The sequence below is a fragment of the Gymnoscopelus braueri genome, assembly GCF_963280865.1.
Source record: "Gymnoscopelus braueri genome assembly, chromosome: 3".
In the NCBI taxonomy this organism is placed as follows: domain Eukaryota; kingdom Metazoa; phylum Chordata; class Actinopteri; order Myctophiformes; family Myctophidae; genus Gymnoscopelus; species Gymnoscopelus braueri.
This window is the reverse complement of record NC_137612.1, coordinates 52442717-52468931: the sequence shown is the minus strand read 5'-3', so window position 1 is coordinate 52468931 and position 26215 is coordinate 52442717. Positions and strand designations below refer to the sequence as shown.

General features: G+C 41.9%; 1 protein-coding gene across 1 annotated transcript in view; it reads left to right on the top strand.

Annotated features, from left to right (window-relative positions):
- Positions 1–3135: 3135 nt before the first annotated feature.
- Positions 3136–26215, top strand: part of tafa1b (TAFA chemokine like family member 1b) — a gene marked incomplete at both ends in the record, with an annotated part of 241217 nt that continues 218137 nt past the window's right edge. Inside the window, one exon of the mRNA XM_080424375.1 lies at positions 3136–3259. Within this exon, the coding sequence (XP_080280501.1) occupies positions 3136–3259 (124 nt within the window). The remainder of the gene's footprint in view (positions 3260–26215) is intronic.

Sequence of the window (26215 nt, the reverse complement as noted above, 5' to 3'; positions counted from 1 at the left end):
ATGAGGGCTGAGGCGTGTCTCCATATGCCGGCCCTCAGCACCCATTAGGTAATCATTAAACGAATCTCTTAGGTGGATTCCCAATAGAGCCTGTCCGATACTCGATTTTTGGTGGCCGATAACGATATTTAGGGAGTAACATTTTTTTTTAATATTGAGACACACACACACACACACACACACACACACACACACACACACACACACACACACACACACACACACACACACACACACACACACACACACACACACACACACACACACACGCACACACACACTTTTGCAATGACCCTTCAAATGTGGCTATCAAACACGTGACAAAGCTACTGTATGTAATGGTGGCAGGATATTTGACAATTGAACGATAAACTGTCCAAAACAACATCAGTGCACTGAAACAGTATAGCCTATACATTTAGGTGGGGATTTAATTTATTTGCTGTAAATAACAAGAACAATTTCTAAATTACTCCAATCATCTTTTTCTGCATTATGTAAAAAAAAGTTGTAATATCGGTGCATACCGGACAACGTGAACGTCGATACCGATATCTGTTATAGCTCAGTGAAAGGCCATCGATATATCAGTCATTGAATAGTGGCAGTACTGTAGAACATTCAGTGCTGTGCTGCCATTTTCTTAAAAGGGGAACTTTGCCGAAATGTATGCTGCTGTGTATGCTGTGTAAATCGTCGCCAGCCTACACACATTTTGTCATAACGTGTACATTTACATAGGCCTACAGCAGAGGCTGTAATTAGGCAGATGTTTGAGCTGTCGGCACACAGAACACAGTAGGACAATGTTCTGCTCTGCCTGATGTCTATGTCCTCTTCAAAAGAGAACAATAGGTTTTAGTGCATTGGGAAATAAAGTCCAATATAGTTTCAAGTTACTAACTCTGGATACATGATTACACAAGACTCTTTGACAGTTGTTTTTTATTTAAAAAAATAGGTTTGGTACCAGTGTGGTTTTTAGTCTAGATTTAGAACATTCTGACCAGACTAGGCTCGTGTTTATCAGCATCCTCTCTCCTGTCTGTCTTCCTGAAGATCAGCTTTGTCTTTCTATGCTTGTCTTTATTTATAATAGTAATTTTTTTTAAATATCACACAACACTTACTTCCAATTCTCAGGTTGTGACGTCCCAAGTGTGGATGTGAGTAAATGTAGGACTGTGAAGAATAATGTACTATAATGATAATGCAGTGGTGGAAAGTACTCAAATTGTTTACTTAAGTAAAAGTATCAATACCGCAACGTAGAACTACTCTGATACAAGTAAAAGTCCGGAATTCAAATAAAAGTACAAAAGTATTGGCATCAAAATGTACTTAAAGTACCAAAAGTAAAAGTACTCATTATGCAGAATGTCCCATTTCAAGTATTCAAATGAATAAAAATCATTTGAAAATAGCAGATCTACACGCTCACAATACGTCCCATCACAAAGTATTGTGAGCTTGTAGATCGGCTATTTTCAAATGGCTGAAATGTATATAGGGCTGAAGTGGCTAATGTATGTTTTGTAATAATAATCAAAATCTACAAAGTAACTAGTAACTAAAGTTTTCAAATCATTGTAGTGGAGTAGAATTAAAAGTACAGAAAATTGGAGATACTCAAGAAAAGTACAAATACCTCAAAATGTTACTTAAGTACAGTACTTAAGTAAATGTACTTAGTTACTTTCCACCACTGCAATAATGTGATGATGACTAGGCATGAATAGTACATTTCACTCAACTAGGACAGTCTAAGTTCAGAAGATTGTATCACTTTACTGTAATATAGCTTTTAAGAAAAGGACAACACAATACCTAGTCTCATGATGACGGTATCGACATTGCATTGATATATTGCCCACCTCTATAGTTTGCATTACACTAAACATTACAGAAAGCATGGGTCTCATCACTTTAACAGTGGAGCTAACAGCTGCCCATCCCAGGGCTATGTGAAGATCAATGTAATCAAATCTACAGTATTTATAGGACAGGTGTACACTCAACTCAACGTGCTCAAAATGTAAACCAAAACACGCAAAGATCAAACATGACAAAACATATAAGATATAAAATAGAAAATGATTACATAAAAAACATGAAATAAGATAAAATAAATAAAAAATACAATAAAAAGGATATGATAACCACAAACTTTTAAGCCTAACTAAAAGCTCCTGAAAAGAGATATATGTTTTAGTATATGATTTAACATAAGACACAGTTCCATAGTTCAAGAGAATTCCAGAGTAGGACCATGACCGTATATGACGTGTCGCTTGCACAAAAGAACGGATCTACAAACTAAAAACACGTTGTGATGCGACACGTTGCTGGCTTGTAGTTCAGTTCTTGTTAGCAAGTACAGTGGTGGAAGAAGTATGCGGTAAAAGTAGCAATACCATAATATAAAAACACGCTGTTACAACTAAAAGGCCTGTATTGAAAATGGGAAAATTCTCCAGTAAAGTAAAAAATAATACCTCAAAATAGTACAGTACTGGGAGTACATGTAGTTAGTGACTTTCCACCACTGAGCAAGTGACACCTCTTACGCGATGGCCTATATAGATTAAAGGTTTCATGACGTTCAGTTTTACCACACATTAAAAGTCTTTGTCATGGTCCTTCAAACGTGTATAGAAAGTTTTAACAAAAAAATCCACTCCGTTGATCCATGGCAGGTGTTTTTCGCTCACATTTCTAAAGCCTTTTCAACTGCAATGAAAAAAGAAATCTTTGCCTGCGGGTGTCGCTGGTGAGGGATTTTGCCTGTCAATCATCGCCTCTGCTCCGCCCCCCCCCCCCCCCAAAGGAAAGGATAGGGGAGGGGAGGGGCGAGGAGGAGAGTGGGCGGGATTAATCGGCTGTGACCTCACTGTCGAAGGGCCAAGCTCAGATTACTTTTCAGTCTAATTATTCAGAAAACCCCAGACCACAGAAAATCCACTGAATGTTCAAAGTTCAGATTTTTTGGGTGTAATTGAGGTCATAAAACCCCCAAAAAAACATAAAAAATATAAAAAGTGAAAATGAATGTCATAGAACCTTTAAGCTTTAGCCGTCCATATTGATCATCAGGTCTCCCCTCTCCCTTTTCATATGCAGACTCAAACCTGTGTCATGTCCTGGCCGCTGGCCGTGTGGATTAGCCTGGGCTTCCTGCTGCTGTGCCAGGCCACTCTCTACCAGACCATCCAGCAGCACCATGTCGCCCGGCCCGGCCGTACCGACATCCTCACCCTGGGTACGTGTCTCTCTCTACTGTCTCTAAACATATGCAGTGTTGTTTTAAAAAGATTTTTTTTTTTTATCCCACGATTTTGTAACCCTTTTTCACCCGGTGCCAATTATCAAAGTGATCCTGGGCGCTACACTCCCCCCGCCAGCCTAGGGAGCCCAGAGCCGAGCTCATGCCTCCTTCAATGCATGAGAGCCAACTGACCTTCTTGTCACCTGACAGGGGGGAGTTTCCCCGGTAGGACGTAGCGCGTGGAAGGAACATGTTATTCCAACCAGTTCCTTTCCCCTCCATCTGTCATGGGGGAGGCGGTATAGCGACCAGGATTACTACATGTTTTTGTGAGGGTATTACCGACCATGCAGTGTTGTTTTTGACAGCAGATTTTTTATTCAGTTTTAGTCATAGTCTTTTGAATAACATTCCATTTAGCTTTAGTCATATTTCAGTCATCCGAAATGTTTTGGTTTTTGTCTAGTTTTAGTCGACTACATATCATAAGATTCTAGTCTAAATCTACAGTTGATTTAGTCGACTAAAATGTGTTTTGGCGGTGCCGATGGCATCGTAATGGCTGATTTTACACTTGGTTGCGTGCTGAAAATAGCCGATCTACGAGCTCACAACGCGTCGCAGCGCGACGCGTTGTGAGCTTGTAGATCTGCTATTTTCAGAGCGCAACACCCGAGCGCAACCAAACATAAAATGACTCGTCCCTCACTAACTAACTAGTCTAACTGGTCTAGTTTTTATTTGTTGACGCAATTGTCAATATATTTAGTCATAGTTTTAGTCATCATAGCTTATTCCGTTTTTATTTCGTTTTCGTCAGTGAAGAAAGGTAGTCGACGGACATTTTTCGTCATCGTTTTTCAGTCGACGAAATCAACACCGCTGCCAACCATATAACCTGCTGGGTTCTGTACGCTGCTGTGTGATGATTTGAAACCGCAGTTATGCCAGTCGCACTGTCTGTTGTGCCAGATGTCATGGTTGTTGGGGTGTGGCAAACGGCTTGTCTTGTCTAATATACCCCCCCCACACACACACACACCCCCCAGCATGAGGCCCCTATGCTGCAGTGATTCAGATTGGTATGCCTAGTGCAGCACTGTATTATTCACTCTGCTTGGCACCGTAGATGGGCATGAGCAGCTACAAGAGGATGGTTACACGAGTACATACTGCAAAAATGTTATGTTATGTTATGTTAATGTTACCTATGGTACGGTACAACGTCAAATCCGGTTTTGAGTGTTCCAGTCTGAGAGTGTATAATATGTATTATTGCTATGTATATAACAATGATGCTGTCCGGCAGGAAACAGCTAACTCCATTTTGACGCTTTTGCATTTTTTTTCCATACATCAGGGCCATTGAGCACCCTTTACGTATGTGTGTTGGTAAAACAAATATTGAACCAATGAAAAGCATTAAAAGAGCGTCTGACAAAACCAGCTAACTTTGGATCCTCAAATTCTCTGCTAAACCAGCTAACTCCACCGGAGTTAGCTGGTTTAGCAGACTCCAGGCTCCACCCTCTTTTGACCTCCAACCTCATTGTGAGCTTGGAGGTCCATTCAGCTGTTCTTAATTATCAATGATGAACAAAACCTCCTAACTCCACCTTTTTTCATTTCCTGAAAAATGTACATTTTGGAGTTATAGCTGGTTGCTGCCGGACAGCAGAGATATCCAAACCATGTGCTAATATCATAATACCGTTGTTGGACTGTAATGTTGAGTCTGAACTTCAGCCGCTATTTGGGTCAGAACTTGTGATCCCCCGGTAAACCTGTTTCGACAAAGAGCACGTTTTCACAGCGTGAGGGGGATTGTCTGTGTGTAGAGAGGGGATATGCTTGTCTGCAGCACCCTGTATCTATCTGGAACGCTGTTACATGCGCAACCTGCTCCGGGCAAAAACCCCCAACTCTCTTACCATGGCTTACATGGAAATTGTACTCATGTATGTTTCATTTGCAGGAAACATTCAGCAATTAAGCGCCACGTCTTGAAGCCTTATTTACACTTTGTTGCACGCCGGTGTTCTTGTGCTGAAAATAGCAAATCTATAAGCCCCTCTGCGAGTCAGGGTGTGACGCGCTGTGAACTTGTGGATCAGCTATTTTCCCCCGCGGGACTCCGCCATACGTCTAAGTATATCAGGCTTTAAGCATCTCGGGTTGGGTGTGATTCACTGTTTATGTGTGTGTGCACGGTAAAATCCTGTTAATTTAGAGAGTGCAAAAATGGCCCTGAGAGTGTGAAAGAGTCTTTTTCTGAGTGTGTGTGTGTGCATGCCATGTGTGTGTAAAAAAAGAGGTAAAGCTTTCCTTTAAGCTTTTAAGTTGTGACTCTGAGAGCTGCTGATGGTAACAGTATTCCCAAAACCCCTCCCAAAGACCAAAGCTCAATCCCCCAAAAATCTAAGCGCCCACTTAAACCCCTAGCGGTCTGTACTATGTTCCCTCCTTTTGTACCTCTACACCAAATCTATTCACCGAAAATAGCCGATCTACAAGCTCGCGATGAATGCAACTCATTGCGACGCTTTGTGAGTTTGTAGATCGGCAATATTTGCCAATTGTTCGCCGGTTTTCGCTGAAAGTTCAGAATAGGGTTGAATATGGTTAAACATTGATGCTGTCTGCTGCTTCGTTTATCCTATCTGTGTTGCTTCGCGGAGCCAAAGAAAAAGCACAAAAAAAGACACTAACTGAAGCACAGTACTGTTGTAAAAAAACAGCCTTTGATTTCTCGAGACTTGTGAAACTGGGAAAGATAGCAGAACTGCAGTGATTTTAAGCAGCATGTTGGAGAAATGCATTTTTTAGGTTTTTTTTTCTATTCAGCTGACATGGAATTCAAAGCTGTGATTTACAGAGTTCTCACAAAAAAAGCATTCTGGTTCTTGTTAATTGGAACAGGAGGGCGAGGTTATGAATGGCGAGTTCTAAATGAATATTTTAAAGCCCAGACTTTAATTTTTATTTTTGGAAGGGTGGCAAGACAAGAGCTTATGGTGCCAACGATGTACAAGGCTTAGTAAAGTATCCTTTGAATAATGCAGATGCCCTAAGAAATAAAAGCAACAAAACAACAACAACGACAAACCGCTATCTATTCTCATGGCATATAGGCCTAGAGGAGTCATCCAGGTTATGGCTGAAGAAACAATTACTCCTCATTCTCTGCATCATGGCTTGTTAAAGAGATCTGCTCTCACACACACACGCACGCACGCACGCACGCGCGCACACACACACACACACACACACACACACACACACACACACACACACACACACACACACACACACACACACACACACACACACACACACACACACACACACACACACACACACACACACACACACACACACACACACACACACACACGTATACTACGTTTTCTCACTGAAGCCATTATGGCGTGGCATTTTCACGAGTCCTGTGGGGATTACGGCGGAGCGATGCATGCACCGTCCAGAGTACACAAGGGTTCCTTGTCCCGGCCATAAAGATGATGAACACACACTGCATTTTATCAGATCTTTTCAAGCCGCTGATTTCATTGGAGTCGTTACAGTCAGTTATGCTTCACAGCCCCCCAAAAAACCCTGAATAACATTACAGAGAGGGTAATGAGTTTTCTAAGAAATATATTATTCTCTGTAGCGGGCACATACAGTATGCCTGTCGGTGTTGCCCATGTACAGACTATGTCTGTTTTAAAGATTGTTTTGCTGTATAAAGGCCAATCACTAATACATGTAAAATACAAATGTTAAGCCCTACCAACAAAACAAAACAAAACAATTGCAGTGGAGACATGTTTATTCTATTTATATATATACAGTAGATGTTTGATCAGCTCTCGAAAGAAGCACTAGCAAAATATACTTTATTTATATACCCTATATTAGGGTTGTAATACAGTGTTTTTTTATGTTGGTAATGTTTGTAAACTGCGGAGTAAAACTGAATAATTTAGATTCCTGATGGGGTAAGAAAGTTCCAAACAGCAGCATTTACGCTCCATATCAAACTCTTTAACAATGAATGTGAACGTAACCCTAATTTAAATGTTGAAAACAATCCTGGAATGGGACTTTAAGCGCCCATGGAGGAAATCAACAAACGGTGATGGATGACAGTGACAATTGGCGCTGGCAATCTAATACGTTCGTTATTGCACGAGGTGTTAGGACATTTGCACATACAGTATAATAATCAACCCAGACAGACACCTTGGGTGAACGCTCCTTTTCCGTCCTTGTTGTTAGCCAGTGGTGGAAGTACATTTACTTAAGTACTGTACAATTTTGAGGTATTTGTACTTAACTTGAGTATTTCCAATTTCCAATACTTTTACTTCTACTCCACTACATTTATTTGAAAACGTTAGTTACTAGTTACTTTGTAGATTTTGATTATTATTACAAAACATACATTACCCACTTCAGCCCTATATACATTTCGGCCATTTGAAAATAGCCGATCTACAAGCTCACAATGCGTCGCGATGCGACGCATTGTGAGCTTGTGGATCTGCTATTTTCAAAAGACTTTTATACATTTGAAAACTTTAAATGGGACATTCTGCATAATGAGTACTTTCACTTTTGGTACTTTAAGTACATTTTTATGCCAATTCTTTTACACAAGTACATTTTGATTTCCAAACTTATACTTGTAACAGAGTATTTCCATATTGCAGTATTGATACTTTTACCGAAGTAAAACATTTGAGTTTCCACCACTGGCCAGTATCAAAGTTTACTTTTCCGAATGTTGTGTTTTCAGCAGTGGAGTGGCGTTAACTCGCCTGAACAGAACTGTTCTTTCTGAATTGAAATGCTATGATGAATATTTGGATTAGAATTGATTTTATAATTTGAGAAAGCTCTCTGGTTTCACTGAGGCCAGACCCTCAGGTATAAATAGATGTTCTATGTAGGACGTGGACAGAGAGAGAGAGAGAGAGAGAGATGTCTTACGCAGATAAATCTTTGGCCTCGTACTGCTTGGCTGTTCTCAGAAATCAAATGTAATTTAATGGTCCTTTGATTATAAAGGAAGCCGTGGAATAGAGGTGAAGTGTAATGCATTTACGTCAAGATAAATTAATCTGTTCAATACCTTCATTTATGAAGGGTGTGAAATAGCTGGGCTCTAGCCTCCTATTGTGCTGATAAAACAACGGAACTCTCAAATAGATAAAGTGCTGTACTGTATGTCAGATTTGCAAAAAAAAAACGCTTGACAGCTTCCATGCATTTTTGCCATGAGTTTCCCTCCCATGCCGATAACGCACATGTTTTACTTTAGTAAAAGTATCAATACTGCAATGTAGAAGTACTCTGTTAAGTAAAAGTCCGGAATTCAAAATTTACTTGAGTAAAAGTACAAAAGTATTGGTATCAAAATGCACTTAAACAACGTGCTTATTTATATATGTTGGCTATTTGAAACTAGCCGATCTACAAGCTCACAACCATTCTACCATTGTTTACAAGCAACTTTACAGAAAAACAAGGCCAATGTGGCCTATAATAAGCAGACCTGGCAACGCTGCAGACAGGGAGATAGGAGAGCGTAAGATTGCATTGGGGATAATGGGTAGCGCAGTCTTCTCTTAAAGGCAATGGCATCTGGCACAGTGATTGGTTTAATCATTGTAATGCCCAAACCACACCTATGCATAATGTAACGGGCAGTGTACCAAAATACCATGTTTAATTGTCCAATTAATCTGGTCCAATCCGGAAGCCTGTTCATGAACCACAGTGTGAGGACACTATCGCCCTCTGTGCTTGACTGCAAATTATATACAGCACTAGACATGTACACACACACACACTGTACATGCTCAAATGCACACAGGTACAGTGCCACTTTCACAGCTTGGCCCCACAGGGGCCCTAGGCTCACATGTACACACACACACACACACACACACACACACACACACACACACACACACACACACACACACACACACACACACACACACACACACACACACACACACACACACACACACACACACACACACACACACACACACACACACACACACACACACACACACACACACACACACACAGTGCTGTATAAATAGTGCCAGTCTAGGTGTCACTGTGTCAGGGCAGAGAGCGACCTGTCAGAAATAGATATTTCCCAAGTATAGGAACTCATACTTGCTGTTTCTAATGAGGCTTGCTGTGACATTCTCATCTACTTTTTCCTCTCTCTCTCTCTCTCTCTCTCTCTCTCTCTCTCTCTCTCTCTCTCTCTCTCTCTCTCTCTCTCTCTCTCTCTCTCTCTCTCTCTCTCTCTCTCTCTCTCTCTCTCACTCTCTCTCTCTCTCTCTCTCCTACCCTGTGGTGCATACCAGTGGTGGAAAAAGTACTCAAATGTTGTAATGATAAAAGTATATAATACTGCAATGTAGAAGTACTCTGTTACAAGTGAAAGTTCGGAATACAAAATGTACTTTAGTAGTATTGGCATCAAAATATACTTAAAGTACCAAAGGTAAAAGTGCTACAATGTTTGAAAACAGCAGATCTACAAGCTCACAACACATCGCGATGCGACACGTTGTGAGCTTGTAGACAGTGGCGTAAGGGAGGGGTAGCAAGTGATGTGGTGTGTGGGGGCCACCAGCAGGGGGAGCCCCGCCTGCGCTGATACAAATATTTTTACAGCAAAAAAAAAGAAAAAAGTTGATTCGCTTCGCGCACGCTTCGCGCAGGTTGTGCACGCACGCGCGCGCTCACGTGAAACTCCCGCGGGGAGGCCCCGCAATTCTGCGTTACGCCACTGCTTGTAGATCTGCAATTTTCAAATAGCCTAGGAATAAAATAGGGCTGAAGTGGTTAATGTATGTTTTATACAGTAGTGGAGCAGAAGTAAAAGTATTGGAAATTGGAAATACTCCAGTAAAGTACAAATACCTAAACATTTTAATTAAATACAATACTTAAGTAAATCTACTTTCCGCCACCGCCTGTGGTGCATACCAATCAACCGCACTACGCCAGTGGAACAAATAGCCGCGGCTCTTTGAATATGTACCCCCCCTCCAGTCCTGCCCCTGTCGCAGTCGCGGGTTGACATTTCTCATCTGCTGGAGGAGAGCCACGAGGGGGGGGAGGAGGAGGAGAATAAAGAAAACAAGATCTAGCCATCTCTCGGCTTTGCCCTGTCGCGTGAACCGACCGAAAATTCTAATTAACTCGATAACGGGAAGCTAGCCACGCGGAGGCCCTCTAGCTAGCGTGCATCGCTCCCGCCGCGACAGGATGCCCCGCGACTCATGTAAGGCTACGAAGTGGCCGAAGTCTGTCTTGTGTCCCTCCTCCTGCTAATGCCATCGTTGCCTCCGAGTCTGACGCTCATATATCGTGTACGGGGAGTGCCAGTGAACACGCTAACGTTATAAGTGCATCTACTCAAGTACTGTACAATTTTGAGGTATTCTTTTTTTACTTTACTGGAGTATTTCCATTTTTCTCTTACTTCTACTCCACTACATCTCAGAGGCAAATGTTGCACTTTTACTCCACTGCAGTTATTAGAAAACTTTAGTTGCTAGTTACTTTACCATTGTCAATTATTATATTATAGAATCTACATTAACCACTTTAGCCCTATTTTATACATACGCTATTTGAAAATAGCCGATCTACAAGCTCACAACGCGTCGCATCGCGACGCGTTGTGAGCTTGTAGATCTGCTATTTTCAAACATTTTAGTACTTTTACTTTTGGTTCTTTTAAGTACATTTTGATACCAATACTGTTGTATTTTCACTCAAGTACAATTTGAATTCCCGACTTTTACTTGTAACAGAGTGTTTCTACATTGCAGTATTGATACTGTAAAACATCGGAGTACTTTTTCCACCACTGCGTGTGCAACTCTCATTCAGAGAGCCCAACGAGTGACTTTGATGCGTGTGAATGGCAATCGTGTACCGTAGGCGACCGTGAATAATGCCCGGTTGCCGAGAGACAACGGCGAGGCTTTTGTGTCTTGAACCGCCAAAACGTCTGGCTGACGTGAGTTCAGTGAGAAACGGCCGAGCCTGCAGCGGGCGCTGCAGTTGAATGTATATTTTTTTAAAGTATTTCTATATTTCATTCAAAGTGATTTCAAAGCTCCATAAGAGAGAAAGAGAGAATGGGCACAGGCGTTAGATGCCAGCACACGTCGTCCCCTCCCTGTCTGACTCGCGTTGAGTAAAAACCCCAGACGAGAGTGTAAAACCAAAGCCAATACAAAGAGAGCCAGGGCTCACTATAGCTCACTTTCCCTGACACATCACACCATCTCTATGTGCTTCTTCTTCCTATCTGCTGAGAGGAGAACCCAAAAGCCTTTCATCCTTCAGCAGAACAGAGCACAATGGGCCATCTTCTCTCTCTCGAAGAAAATGTCTTTTCTCCCCTTTTTGCGCGCCCCGTTTCCAGTTCCCCACACTGGGACCCATGGCTGTCAACCGAGGCAATGATCCGAAGTGGATTGTGGGATAATATATGGTAATTGAAATATACCATCACTTAACCCATTCGATCCGGCGGAACGCATATACGCATGTGTTCGATTTTTTTCGGCTGTTCAAAAATAACAGAACTACAAGGGTGCTGCGCTACGAGCTTGTAGATCAGCAAAAAAAAATCTTTTTTATGAGAACATTTTAGCAAATCTTTGAATAAACATATTTTTAAAGTGAACATTTGTAACTCACATTTTTGCTTCTGGGGGGGGGGGGGGGGTCCCTGGAACAAAATATTTTGAGATGGGGCTCCGCGGCCAAATACATATCATTTTGGCTGGTCCTTGACATGAAAAAAGTTTCAGAACCACTATAATCGTGACATTTGTTGCTATATTATAGCAACATTCGTTAAAAGAAAAAAAACTGTTCGGATTTAGATGACATTTTGTCGAATCCCCAGAAGCAAATATTTGAGTTACAATAATTCGCTTAAAAAATAATATATATATATATATACGTATATATATTCAAGGATTTGCACACATTTTCAAGATTTTTCAAAAATATCAGATCTACAAGCTCATAGCGCGGCACTCGGTGCCGTGCTATGAGCTTGTAGATCTGATATTTTTCAATAGCCAAAGAAATCAAAAAATGACACAGATTCTTCCCCCGGCCTAAAAGGGTTAAGCGTTTAACAGATCATTGAGTCCGACGCTTATTTCACAGAGATAATTCATGCAGCGTGAAACATTATGGCAAAGACTAACTAATTTAAAAAGAAGGGGGTGTAGTCGGCTACCGCCGGACTAATTAGGAGAAGGTGTAACCCTATTCAATATACTGTACAGTATGACTACAATTCTTCAGTGAATTTCATGACCTGTGAATAAGTCAACTGATAAATTCTGCATCACTGCGGGGCACCACTGAATAAGACTCCGTTCTGGCTCAGAACCAGTGCAGCTATAACTGGTACTGTAGCTGAGAAGAGCCTTAAACTTGAGAAAACAAGAATTAATTGGATACCATATCCAATGTGAGAGTGTGTGTGTGTGAAATATATCAAATATCAACAACAGGGGACAAACCGCAACAGGGACAAACCGCACAAGCACAAGCACCTTCACAGAAAAACAAGGGCAATGTCGCTTACAATAAGCAGACATGGCAACCAATCATGACACGTTGCAGAGCCTCTTTTACCAAACACGCCCCCTTTCCACAGCCACACCCCCACCGTATATATATATATGAACAGAAGTGTGCGCCCACAATTCAGTCTAAACACATCCCACAAACGGACAGGGTGTTTCTTAGAGACACTCTCAAAAATAAATATACTTGCATTTAGTACATGCAACATCCAGACTCCGATATTGTGTGGGTTTTATGATACCGACAGCCTCTTAGGATCAGTTTAAATGTACTAACGTATGAATTGCTTTGCTCCCGGGCAAACCCCAGACGTTTTACCTGGCCGTTTTCATCTTCCCGTGAACATCTGGTGTGTGCATTTTGATCTGCGGTATGAAAGAATATCACACCATGACTTCTGAATGCTCTGACAGAGGATGCAGCAGGGCTTACAGTATTATATGCACATTGTGTGTGTGTATGTTTTATTATAGTTTGTAGCCATGTTTGCACTTGAACACTCAGGCCTTGAAGTGGATTGCGGTCCACAAGGACAGAGGAAATATGTTTGGATAAAAAAAAAACAAGGTTAGGGGTTTAGTTATTATACAGTATCAGCACTGTTCTTCAACTCTTCAGCATGCGGGTGCTTTGCAGTTTACGCCTTTGAAAGAGATGAAATCTACAAGGACAGAGAAAAGCTGTTATGATCAAAGATAGCAAAGACTCTTGCGTTAAGTATACATGCACAGTATATGTCTTGCCTTTTTTTTTGTCTATGCTTTCAAGGGAAAAGGTTGCGTAAGTGTATTTTTGTGCATGTTGTATTCCTCATCTCAACTGAGCTCGCGGAACTTAACAGAGAACGGGTCATGAAGGCCTGGAGTGGGAAAAGTTCTGCGGCTCATGGCTTTGGTACTGTATGTGGGATGCGGCATAGAAAAGCCCACAGGTCCCTGACTGATAACGGGCCCCTGATAAATAACGCTTGCTTTCTAAACGCCCACTCTGCTCATCTTTTGCTGAATCGCTCGAGAGAGATAGAGATGTACAGTGGATTAACCCATTAAGACCGGGAACGTGTGCCTGTGTCATTTTTTAAGATTTATTTGGCAATTATTATAATTTTTTTGGAAGATTTGCAAATCTTTGAATATGCATTTTTTAAAGCAAACATTTTTAACTCTGTTACAACTTCTGGGGGGGTCCCTGGAACAAAATATTTTGAGATGGGGGTCCACGGCCAAATACATTTTCAAAACGGTTGGGATTTAGAAAACATTTTTGTAGAATCTCCAGAATTGAGGTTTGAGTTACAAATGTTTGCTTAAAAAATATATATATTCAAAGACACACATTTTCACGTTTTTTTTCAAAAATAGCAGATCTACAAGCTCATAGCGTGGCACCGCGTGCCGCGCTATGAGCTTGTAGATCTGCTATTTTTGAATAGCCAGAGAAATCCAAAGAATGCCACAGATGTGTTCCCGTTCTTAATGGATTAACGCGTGTTTTTGGCAGGGGTCGCGGAAACCCGACGGGATGCTAACGTAGTTTGTGCAAAGCAAAGCATCGCGGGGACGGGGCCACAGAAAGACGAGCTGGAGCGCTAATGAGCGGATGAGGTGTTGGGAGACAGATCGAGAGAGAGAGAGAGAGAGAGAGAGAGAGAGAGAGAGAGAGAGAGAGAGAAGAGATAAAGAGAGAGAGACAGTCCTTTGGGCCATTAGGCTACAGAGTTAGACGTGAGCAGACACCAGCTCATCCTTCATTCTCCGGCCTTCTCGGCTAATCACCGCAAACAGGAAGGTGCTGTATAGTGTGAGCTGCCAGCGAATGGCGGTCCGTGCTTGTCAACTTGGCACGGAGTCGGGAGATACTGTGGCCAACGTAAATACATCGCAGGGAGGAATGCAAGTTAATTGTTCCCCGCCCCCCAAAAAAACTGTATCACACCATTATCGGCATTATAGTAACGCAGAGTGGCATACTCGATGTGGCCGCATACGTACAGTTGGCTAAACTGCATGTCTGGCACTGCAGGCGGAACACACACTAAAATAAGATATCCTATTAGCCCATTAAAACCGGGAAAGCATCTGTGTCATTTCAGATTTTAGCTATATAATAGCACATTGGTTGGCTATTCAAAAATAGCAGATCTACAAGCTCATAGCTTATGAGCTTGTAGATCTGCAATTTTTGACAAATTGTGAAAATGTGCGCAAATCTTTGAATATATACAGTATCTTTTTTTAAAGCGAATTTGTTTTACTCAAACTTTTGCTCCTGGGGGGTCCCTGGCAGAAAATGTTATTTTTTAGATGGGGTCGGCCGCCAAATAGGCCTACATATAATTTTGGAGGTCCTTGACGTGAAAAAGTTTTGAGCACCACTGAACAGCAACATACGTTTTCTTTTTCAGAAAACTGGTAGGATTTGGACGATTTTTATTTTTTTGTATCGGCCTCAGGTCTTAATGGGTTAATTTGTGTTTTTGGCTGTGTCTGACTATCCACGGCCGTGTCTGACTACGCACGGTGATAATGAACACTGTGTGACTGCAACAACCCACAACACTTTTTCCATTATTATTAGACCTTAACACCGTTCAGATGAAGACACGGTGACACGATGTCGCCCAGCCAACACAGATACGTCAGACAAGACAAATAGACCTCACTCAGCTCGTGCTGACAGAGCACCCCGGATGGAAAACTCAGACACCACCTCAATCACTCCGTTTGACAAGCCCCGGGGTGATATTCAAGCGAGAGGATTTTGGTTTCCATAATTCCCGAGCCTCGCAATCCATTTTGCTCCCGTGTCACACGCCTGCATTAATGTTAATGTTATTGAGCGAACGGAGGGACCAAGTCACCTTGGTAACGTATGGAAATGTGGGATATAATCTTTTTTTGGGGGCTAAATAAACGGGCAAAGGCAAAGGAATGAGGGAGTGGGGGGGGGGGGGAAACGCAGACAAGGACATAAAAATGGAGGGAGAAATATTGACTTGCTGATGTCAAATGGAAAAGCAGCAGGAGTCAAAATGCTTGTTATTGTTAGTTATTTACCAGTGGTGTAAAGTAACTAAGTACATCTACTCAAGTAGCCTACTGTACTTAAGTAAAATGTTTAGGATTTTTTTACTTTACTGGAGTATTTCCATTTTTTTGGTCCACAACATCTCAGAGGAAAATATAGTACTTTTACTTCACTACAATTATTGGAAAACTTGACTGCAATTGTCAATTATTATGTTATAAGACATACATTAACCACTTTAGCCCTATTTTAGACATAGGCTATTTGAAAATATCCGATCTACAAGCTCACAACGCGTCGCATCGGGGCGCGTTGTGAGCTTGTAGATCGGCTATTTTCAAACATTTTAGTACTTTTACTTTTGTACTTTAAGTACATTTTGATACCAATACTTTTGTACTTCACTCTAGTACATTTTAAATTCCGGACTTTTACTTGTAACAGAGTATATCTACATTGCAGTATTGACACTTTTGCACTTTTGCATTTTTTTTTCATAAATCAGGGCCACCCTTTACATCTGTGTGTTGGTAAAAAAATATATTGAACCAATGAAAAGCATTAAAAAGTTCTTCTATACAAAACCAGCTAACTCCATTGGATCCTCAAACTTTCTGCTAAACCAGCCAAGTCCAGCAAAGGGGGGTGTAGTTAGCTGGTTTTACTGACTCCAGGCTCCACCCCCTTTTGACCTCCAACCTCATTGTGAGCTTGGAGGTCCATTCAGCTGTACTTATCAATGATGAACAAAACCTCCTAACTCCACTTTTTGTTTTGTTTTTTGTTTTTGTCATTTCCTGAAGAACGAACATTTTGGAGTTAGCCGGTTTGCTGCCAGACAGCAGAGATATTATGGGTACACGCACATTTAAAGTCAAGTTAATTGATTTCAAATGAAAGCGGTACTGCGGGCTAAGCCAATCCGTTATGACTTGTCACCAGGTATAAGCGAGTTGCTGGAGAGTATTAGTCGTCTGCAAACAAAACAAGAAGCAACGTTTGCAGTGGTTCTAAATGATGGTGCAAAGTGCCTCTGCTGCATTACAATTACCTAGCCTGTTTGTCTCTTTGCTCCATTAACATAAGCAAGCTATTTGAGCCCAGCGATCTGCAAGGAGAGGGCTTGGGGGGGACTAGAGGTGATGGAGGAGCTAGCTCTAAGTCGCTGTATGAATAAACATGCTAATGTTCCATGATATAGTAACTTCATGCTGGCCCCGGGAACGGGTTCGGTATGAATTAAATTTGGCACATTGCAGGTGGCTGAGGTAAACTATTTTGGACTGAAATAGAAACTTACTTTACATACGGATGATAGGCTGAAAAACACGTTTCGCAAGGTATTAGCAGAAGAAATATGCTTTGACAGAGGTGCTGTGGTGTCATGTAGAGTATATCCCCTTCTTCACCAGGGAGTCTGCCCCATGCTCCATATCCAAGCCTCAGCCATCTCCAGGCAGTCGTGGAAAAAGTACTAAAATGTTTGAAAATAGCCTAGGTATAAAACAGAGCTAAAGTGGTTAATGTACGTTCTATAATGCAGATCTACAAGCTCACAACGCGTCGCGATGCGACGCGTTGTAAGCTTGTAGATCAGCTATTTCCAAACATTTTAGTACTTTTACTTTTGGTCCATTTTGATACCAATACTTTTGTACTTTTACTCAAGTCAATTTTGAACTCTGGACTTTTACTGCCTCTACATCGCAGTATTGATACTTTTACTTAAGTAAAACATCTAAGTACTTTTACCACCACTGGTTATATGCAGATGTTATTTAGATTGACATAACAATTTGTCCACAAATGCTAAGTATGTCGGCAGGTTGTTTAGAGACATGTTAGGTTTGGTGTTGTTTCCCTGGTATCATAGTTGCTTTGTAGCACCTTATTGTTGTCTATTTACATAACCATCCTGTCATTTTGTTGACTATAGAGGGTTCATGGCTTGCCATTTACTCTGATCTCACACAGACACAGTCATTCTGGATAAGAACGTCAGTAAAATGCCTAAATTGTAAATTGCAGAGGAGAAACGAACCGATCCAACTTCAGAGGAGATGGGAGAGAACGGGATCTATTCTACAACCATCTCATTTTCGTTCAATGGGGGACAAAACGAGGCATTAACGTAGACGCGGCAGTGAGGCGGCTGTGATGAGAGAACTGTTCCGCAAACGCTTATGATTGTTCAGTTGTTCCACTGACACAGGTGTTTAAGTATGTTCTGCAGAGACAGAGAAAGAATGTGAGGTGTGCCCAAAGCCGAAAGAAGAAGATGAAAATAAGAGGCCTTCAAATGAGGAAAGAAACGTGTCATGTCACATTACGTTTTGGTAATCGTTTGTCTACCAGCTGGCTTGGGTACGCGCCTCACAAGCTCTCAGTGATAGGGCGTGGTTAGCTAAATCTTCTGGTGCAAAATGACATACGCGTATAGTACATTTACTCAAGTACTGTACTTAAGTCAAAATTTTAGGTACTTTTCCTTTACTGGAGTATTTCCAATGTTCTGTTCTTTTACTTCTACTCCACTACATCTCAGAGGCAAATATTGTACTTTTACTCCACTAAAATTATTTGAAAACTTTAGTTACTACAGTAGTAGTAATACTTTGCAGATATAGATTATTACGTTATAAAACATACATTAACCACTTAAGCCCTATTTTGTACCTGGGCTATTTGAAAATAGCAGATACAAGCTCACATCGAGTTGTTTTAGTAGGTGTTACTTTAAGTACATTTTGATACCAATACTTTTGCACTTTTACTAAAGTAATTTTAAATTCCGGACTTTTACTTGCAATATTGATACTTTTACTTAAGTAAAACATTTGAGTACTTTATCCACCACTGCTAACCACTTTCAATAAACTCCTGACCATTAGTCGGGCGTCTCAATAGTCCGACAAATGTTAGACTAGCGTGAGGTTTAGGTTAGGGTTAGGCTTAGTTATAATTGCTACGCCGTCGGACCAATGGTATTTTGGAACAATGGACCGTCGGGCTAATGCCACATCACCTTTCAATCTAGCATGCCGAGTTTGTGCGGATCTTTTATTTTTTAAATTGCAAAAAATAGCAGATCTATAAGCTTGAGAAGTCGTAGAAATAGGGCTCATGTGGTTAAAACCTATCCAGCGGTCAACTTCTCCAACTGAGCAACGCAAAACGGAAGCCTTACTTCTGGGGGTGAATTACTGGTTGTGGCTGGCAGGAGGAGAGGAAGGTACAAGAAACGCACGAAGCTCACATAAAGTGCACAGTTCAACCTCTCCCAGCCCTCCCTTCCCCCCCTGCCGGCCATAAACAGCAGTGTAATAGGATTCCTAAGCTTTTTCCAGTGACTGCTTCCACTATCACACAGAACATTTAAGTGCACTAATCCATGACAAATTGTCTCATCTGATCCATGACAAATCGTCTGAGGGGCCTGATAGAAACGAGGAGATGGAAGGGGGGGAGGGGGTTGGGGGGGCCGACAGAAGGAGAAAAAAAGGACAGGAAAGTGGTCAGGCGTCAGAGAGTGATGGTCGACGCCGGAATGATCACCCCCCCGTCATCGCCACGTTTCTTTTTTAAAAGGTTGCTTTCATTACCATGAAGGGCATCCTGTGTGTAACAGCCAGCAGAGCAGACCAGCTCTCTCTCTCTACCACAAAAAAAAGCCCCACAGCTTTCAAAGCAATTTCAAACCTATGGGGGAGCGAGACTGAAGGAGTTATGTTTTTCAGCTCGCGCCGAAAAGGGCTCACGTCGTAGACAGCATGAAAACGTTAATGTTTCTGAATTGCAGTCGTGTCACACTGTCTTTGTTATTCTTCTCGCCGTCAAACTATCCCAGTGTTCTTTAAAGAAGCGAGTTCTCATAGGGAGGCGAACATCTTTTAAAATCCATTATCCTATCCAGTACATCAGCTACTGTTGACTGTGTGTGTGTGTGTGTGTGTGTGTGTGTGTGTGTGTGTGTGTGTGTGCGTGCGTGCGACTGTGCTTGTACTTGCTTGTACTCGCAAGCGTATGTAGGTGATGAACTTATTTTCACGAGTCGCACTGACAACCTGATCAAATGTTTTCCTTTATCCACTTTGCAAAAAAATCGAATTCACTCGTCGTCCATTCAACTGAGTGCGGTTTCATTGAATTATGTTTCCACCATCAATTCTCACATTAATTAGTGCGACCAATTTAACGGGAATGTAAAATTAACCAGATTAATGTCAAAACAAAAACACTGAGAAGCCTACAGTTATTTCCTGTGGGTATAGTGCTATAAATGCACCTACTATAACATTTTGCAAATATAAAACACCAGACACAACATAGTTAGGCCGACAGGCGAGGTCAATATATTTATATATAACACTCTAGGGCAGTGGTTTTCAACCTTTTTCATATCAAGGTCCATTATGTATTCGGCCTCTCAGACCCAAAACGTAGAATATTTTGTTATCGTTGGATAACGTTTTGTCCACAATTCCAAACTGTATTGATGTGGTGCCATCGGAGAGATGACAGGCAAAATCATTTTACGCTCTCAGGAGTTAAAGATCTATAAGGGTCCATTTGGTTACCAACTGTCCATCATTTAGCTGGGGACCACCTGGAACACCCTCAAGGACCACTGGTGGTCCCCGGACCACTGCTTGAGAACCACTGCTCTAGGGCAGCAGTGGTTTATAGGAGGTAGAGCGGCCAACTGGGAGTCCGGAAGGTGTATCCCGCTCGATCCCCTGGTTCTGCCTGCATGGCTGCATGTGTCCTTGAGCAAGACATTGATCCCCTAAACCACCGCCGATGAGCAGGTTTGATGCCTTGGAGGGTTGTCTGTCTCTGCCCAGCAGCGTGTGAATGTGCACCACATAACATGTAATGTTAATCCATTTAAGGCCGGGAACGCATCGGTGTCATTTTTTAGATTTCTTTGGTTATTCAAAAATAGCAGATATACAAGCTCATAGCTCATCTGCAATTTGTTTTTTTTTTATCTTGAAAATTTGTGCAAATCTTTGAATCTTTTTGGCGGCCAAATACATCGTTTTGGGGGGTCCTTGACATGAAAAAAGTTTGAGAAAGATATTATAGCAACATACGTTTTTTTCTAAAAACTGTTAGGATTTAGAAGACATTTGTGGAACCCCCAGAAGCAAAGATTTGAGTTTAAAAAAATGTCGCTTTAAAAAATATATATATTCTAAGATTTGCACAAATGTTCAAGATTTTTTTTAAATAACAGATCTACAAGCTCATAGCGCGGCACTCGGTTCCGTGCTATGAGCTTGTAGATCTGCTATTTTTGAATAGCCCAAAGGAACCAAAAATGACAGAGATGGGTTCCCGTATTGAATGGGTTGATGGGAAGGTAAATTGTGAAGCACATTATGTGTGGTTGAAAATACTCTGGAAAAAGCACCATATAAATGCAGACCATTTTCCATTTACTATAGTGTGGAGAAAAAAAAGTGCATATTATCTCCCTTTTTTTGTTGCAGATTGCATGCGAGAGCCACTAACTCTAAGCCATACGGCTGAGGAGTCAGAGAAATATGGAAATAACTTCCAAGTTGAAACAGCATGTGCAGTGGGTTCTAAGCCTGTGAAGCTAATTGCCAAACGATCTCAAACCCTGCCAGAAAAAATCATCCATCTTCCCAGGCAGCCATCCGCATGGCAATGGAAAAATCAATTCACACAGTGTTCAAATGTACGTTTTCCGGAACCCTATCCCAGGCCTCATTTACCGACAACCAGCTATCCCACACCCAAGTTCAAGGTTCACCTCAACACCACCGTATCACTTGTCAGACCTTCCATTCCACGTGAAAATCCAAAACCCCTTTAAATCTGGATATGAAAAGTAATTTGGAGCTTGAATAGAGATGCAGAGCATCAGACTCATTGTTACGTTTGACAGGTACTGTTAAAGTACTTTAAAGCAGACGTGCGTCTCTAAAGACATCTTCGCGTATAGTGCAGTCACGTCATGTTGAAATGAAGTTGTTTGGCCATTTTGATACTTCTGTCCCATGGCTAATCAAAGTAATTATATGTTTTCTTCCGCCTCGAGAGTCTTCTTATCTAGACTGAGGAACGCTATGGCACAGTGAACATTAAGCTCATTAAAACGCTTTTGAATCATCTCTGATTATATTAGTCATTACAAGCTATTTCAGATCAATGCATTAAAAGGCAAGCGCAAGAGTGGCACCGCCGCTGTCTTTACTGTTACATCATCATGTCCATTTTGTGCCGTCAAGCATTAAATTGTTTTTTTCTCCGTGACAAATAGTAAGTATGCTGAAGGCTGCGACTAAACAGCCAAGTTAGATCTCATGTCATGTTTTGATGAAGACATCGATTCTTTTACCAATGTGGCAGGTGACATAATCGTTGGTGTTTTCATTAATGAATAGCCTGATTTAGTATTTCAACACAACACAACTTGTTGAACGTGGTTTCAACAGCGTTATTGAAAGTGGTTAACAACAGTGGTGTAAAGTAACTAAGTACATTTACTCAAGTACTGTACTTAAGTACAATGTTGAGGTATTTTTTACTTTACTGGAGTATTTCCAAATTTCAATCCTTTTACTTCTACTCCACTACACCTCAGAGGAAAATATAGTACTTTTACCCCACTACAATTACTTGAAAACTTTAGTTACTTTGCAGATATAAATTATTATATTAAAAAACATACATTAACCACTTTAGCCCTATTTTATTCATAGGCTATTTGAAAATAGCCGATCTACAAGCTCACAACGTGTCGCATTGCGACGCGTTGTGAGCTTGTAGATCTGCTATTTTCAAACATTTTAGTACTTTTACTTTTGGTACTTAAGTAAGTATATTTTGATGCCAATACTGTTGTACTTTTACTCAAGTAACATTTTGAACACAGGCCTTTTACTTGTAACAGAGTATTTTTATATTGTGGTATCGCTATATCTGTGTACTTTTTCCACCACTGGTTTCAACGCGTTATTGAAAGTGGTTAACAACACCTTGTGATACAAATAATAACAATATTTTATCTGTTGGAACACAAGTTCCTTTATCCATTTCCTGAAAACTAAATTGTACATTTTCCACCCGACAGCAACGATGTACAGCACTGTATGTAAGCCAACATTCAATACTGATGGTGAAATTAGTTCATAACCGTTAGTTGCTAATAAGCTATGAGAGATGGCTTAGAGCAGCTGTACATATAATGTGAGCATTGTCTTGTCATCGTGGCTGAAAATAATCTGGTGTTTGGTTACACGAAATGTTGACAACACAGCTCCTTCTTAAGCGCTGATGCTATCTATACCATGGGAACGGGAATCACTCCTGCACTATGAGATCTGAGACTGGCTTAAACTGCCCTGTCAGAGTCATAATAAAACAGACAGCACCCCTCTGGGTATTATTGCTGCAGCATAAATATGGCCATGCATATATCTCGGGCCAAACCGGGGTAAATAAATATCTGGCATGTGTAACTGGAACGCGATTGTTATAGGCTGAGTGGCCGTCCCATCCGGGAGTACTTTCAATAGGCTCTATGCGCAGCAGCCATATTGGAAATAAATTGGGCCTCGTCTTACTCCCTGCACAGGTGTTACCAATGATGCTAATGAAGGCTCTGTTCCATTCTGGTCAAACGGAGTCAGGGTGCTGGTATTGTTGCATGTTGGCTCGCTGGAAACACTCTGCTACACACCAGTGGGTCTCACATTGGGGTCCAGGGACCATCATGGTTCCTTGAGGGGGTTCCAAATGGCTCCTTAGGGGTGTGTAACTCTGAGAGGGTACAAATGGAACCAAATGGACCCTTACGGGTCCATTTGGTTCCAAGGAAGAGGCCCAATTTCCTTCCAATGCGCTGTGCATTAGAATCTGCCGTAACTTCCGCCGTAAGCGACGGCAGCACAAATTCCTCTGGGACTTTTGGCTGGGGCGGCGCGGTGGTATTCTGTCCGATTGTCACGCACGATCCACTGGCCCCGGTTACTGCGGCAACAACAGTCTTGGCAGGTGAGGAGAGCGGCAAGGAGCCGGGTCTCCTGCGTGTCATGTCACATTCAGCTCATCTGTCAATGTAGTGGATTATTTCTTGAGAGACCAGAATTGGCTGCACCCGGAATCAGGCCGCCATCAATCTTTGTGCCGTGCGAGTGGGACGCAAGGGGGAAGGCTACCGTGGAGCGAGGGCTCATGGGAAAGGGGAGCGGCGCCGCGCCGCGCTTCCCGAGCAGGTGACGAGGCAGTCAGGCGACTCGTTACTCAATCTCCGCCTCGGCCGTGACGGCCCCGATTTGTCACCAAAATATTGAAATAAATAAATAAGCGAAACTTGAGCCTGGAAAAACCTTATCTCTCGCGTCACATTTTTTTTGGTATGCACCGTCAGCTCAGTGTTGCGGGAGAGCGGATAAGCTGATTCCTCAAACATTGTTAGACGCTTGAACAGGCCTGAGGATTACATTTGTACCTATAGCTGAACATGACCTTCATTTTCCCCCTCCGCTCGGATATCCACACACAACCCCACATCGTCCGTGCATCGCTGGCTACACGGGAGAGGGTGTGTGTGAGCGTTTATTGTCGTTCGCTCGCACAAACAAACAGACGTTGGAACCTGGCCGCGTTCCAAGTCACACAGTGCATTATTTCAAGGAAGGAGGCCTCAAACTGTCACTCACTCTGGAAAGAGTGTCACATAATGTCTGAGGAAATAACGCTATTGCGTTGCCAGTGGTGGAAAGTAACTAAGTACATTTACTCAAGTACTGTACTTAAGTACAATTTTGAGGTGCTTTTACTTTCCTGGACTATTTCCAATTGTCTATACTTTTACTTCTGCTCCATTACATATCAGAGGCAAATATTGTACTTTTACTCCACTACAATTATTTGAAAACTTTAGTTACAAGTTTATAAAACATACATTAACCACTTTAGCCCTATTTTATACCTAGGCTATTTGAAAATAGCAGATCTACAAGCTCACAACGCGTCAAGTACTCTGTTGTGTGCACTATGCACTCACATGCTTGATTCAGCCGCTATGGCATGGTGAACTCTGCTGTCTATGTAATGGTGAGAATCTCACCCTCGGGACCCGTTTCATGCATATCACATAGAGTACTTTGATTGATGCGGTAAGACACTCAGCTCTTTAAGCGGTAAGTGTTCCCTGATCCAAGGGGGCCGTCGTTTCGGTATCAAATTGTCGAAGGGCCTCGGCGAAAAGCACCTCAGTGACCGCCTCGTGGAAGAGGAACGGGAGAGAATATGTCTGGAATTAGCCTGAGCACCACTCCACCGCCCAATCAATGAGGGGAGATTTACATGAGCCTGCAGAGACGAGGCTCTTCAGTCGTGCCCTAGCAGATGTTATCCAACACCAGTGCCTCTCTCTCTTTTTCACACTCTCTCTCTCCCTCCCCCCCTCTCTCTCCCTCCCCCCCTCTTTCTCCAGCTTTTTATCTCTCTCTCTCTCTCTCTCTCTCTCTCTCTCTCTCTCTCTCTCTCTCTCTCTCTCTCTCTCTCTCTCTCTCTCTCTCTCTCTCTCTCTCTCTCTCTCTCTCTCTCTCTCTCTCTCTCTCTCTCTCTCTCTCTCTCTCTCTTTCAGCCTAGAATGGTCTAATGTTGGTGCTACTAGTAATACTGGAAGCCATATTATGAGTGCTTGTCAGGTCTTATATGGGCTCTCTCAATGAACAGATCAGGTCATCCTGAGGTGAATTGGATGTAGAGTGGAGAGAATGATCTCGTATAAGTCCCTTTCTGGGAGCCATGCCGTCTGTCTGTGTGAGGACACTCATAATGGGGTCTTTACAGATAGATGGGGATGTCGGAATGGTGGTAAAACGGCCTCATTTTCCCTTTGACGGCGATGACTGGGGGGATTATGTGCCGAAAACTGCCGATATATGAAATTTGCTTCTCATGCGTGCGAAAGCTACTAACAATGATCACTTAAAAGCATAAATTGAAAATTAAACTTTGAACATGCTGTAAGACATTTGAGGGCTTTTTTTTTTAAGATAATGACTCTCTTTCATGGTGAGCCAGGGGGAGTCTGTGAGCCTATCCGAGTTCCTCAAAAGGCTGTGTGCAGTGGTGTATAGTAACCAAGTACATTAAATACTTACATGAAGTACTTTTACTCAAGTACTGTACTTAAGTAAAATTGTTCAGTACTTTTACTTTACTGGAGGTTTTCCTATTTTCAGTACTTCTACTTCTACTCCACTACATCTC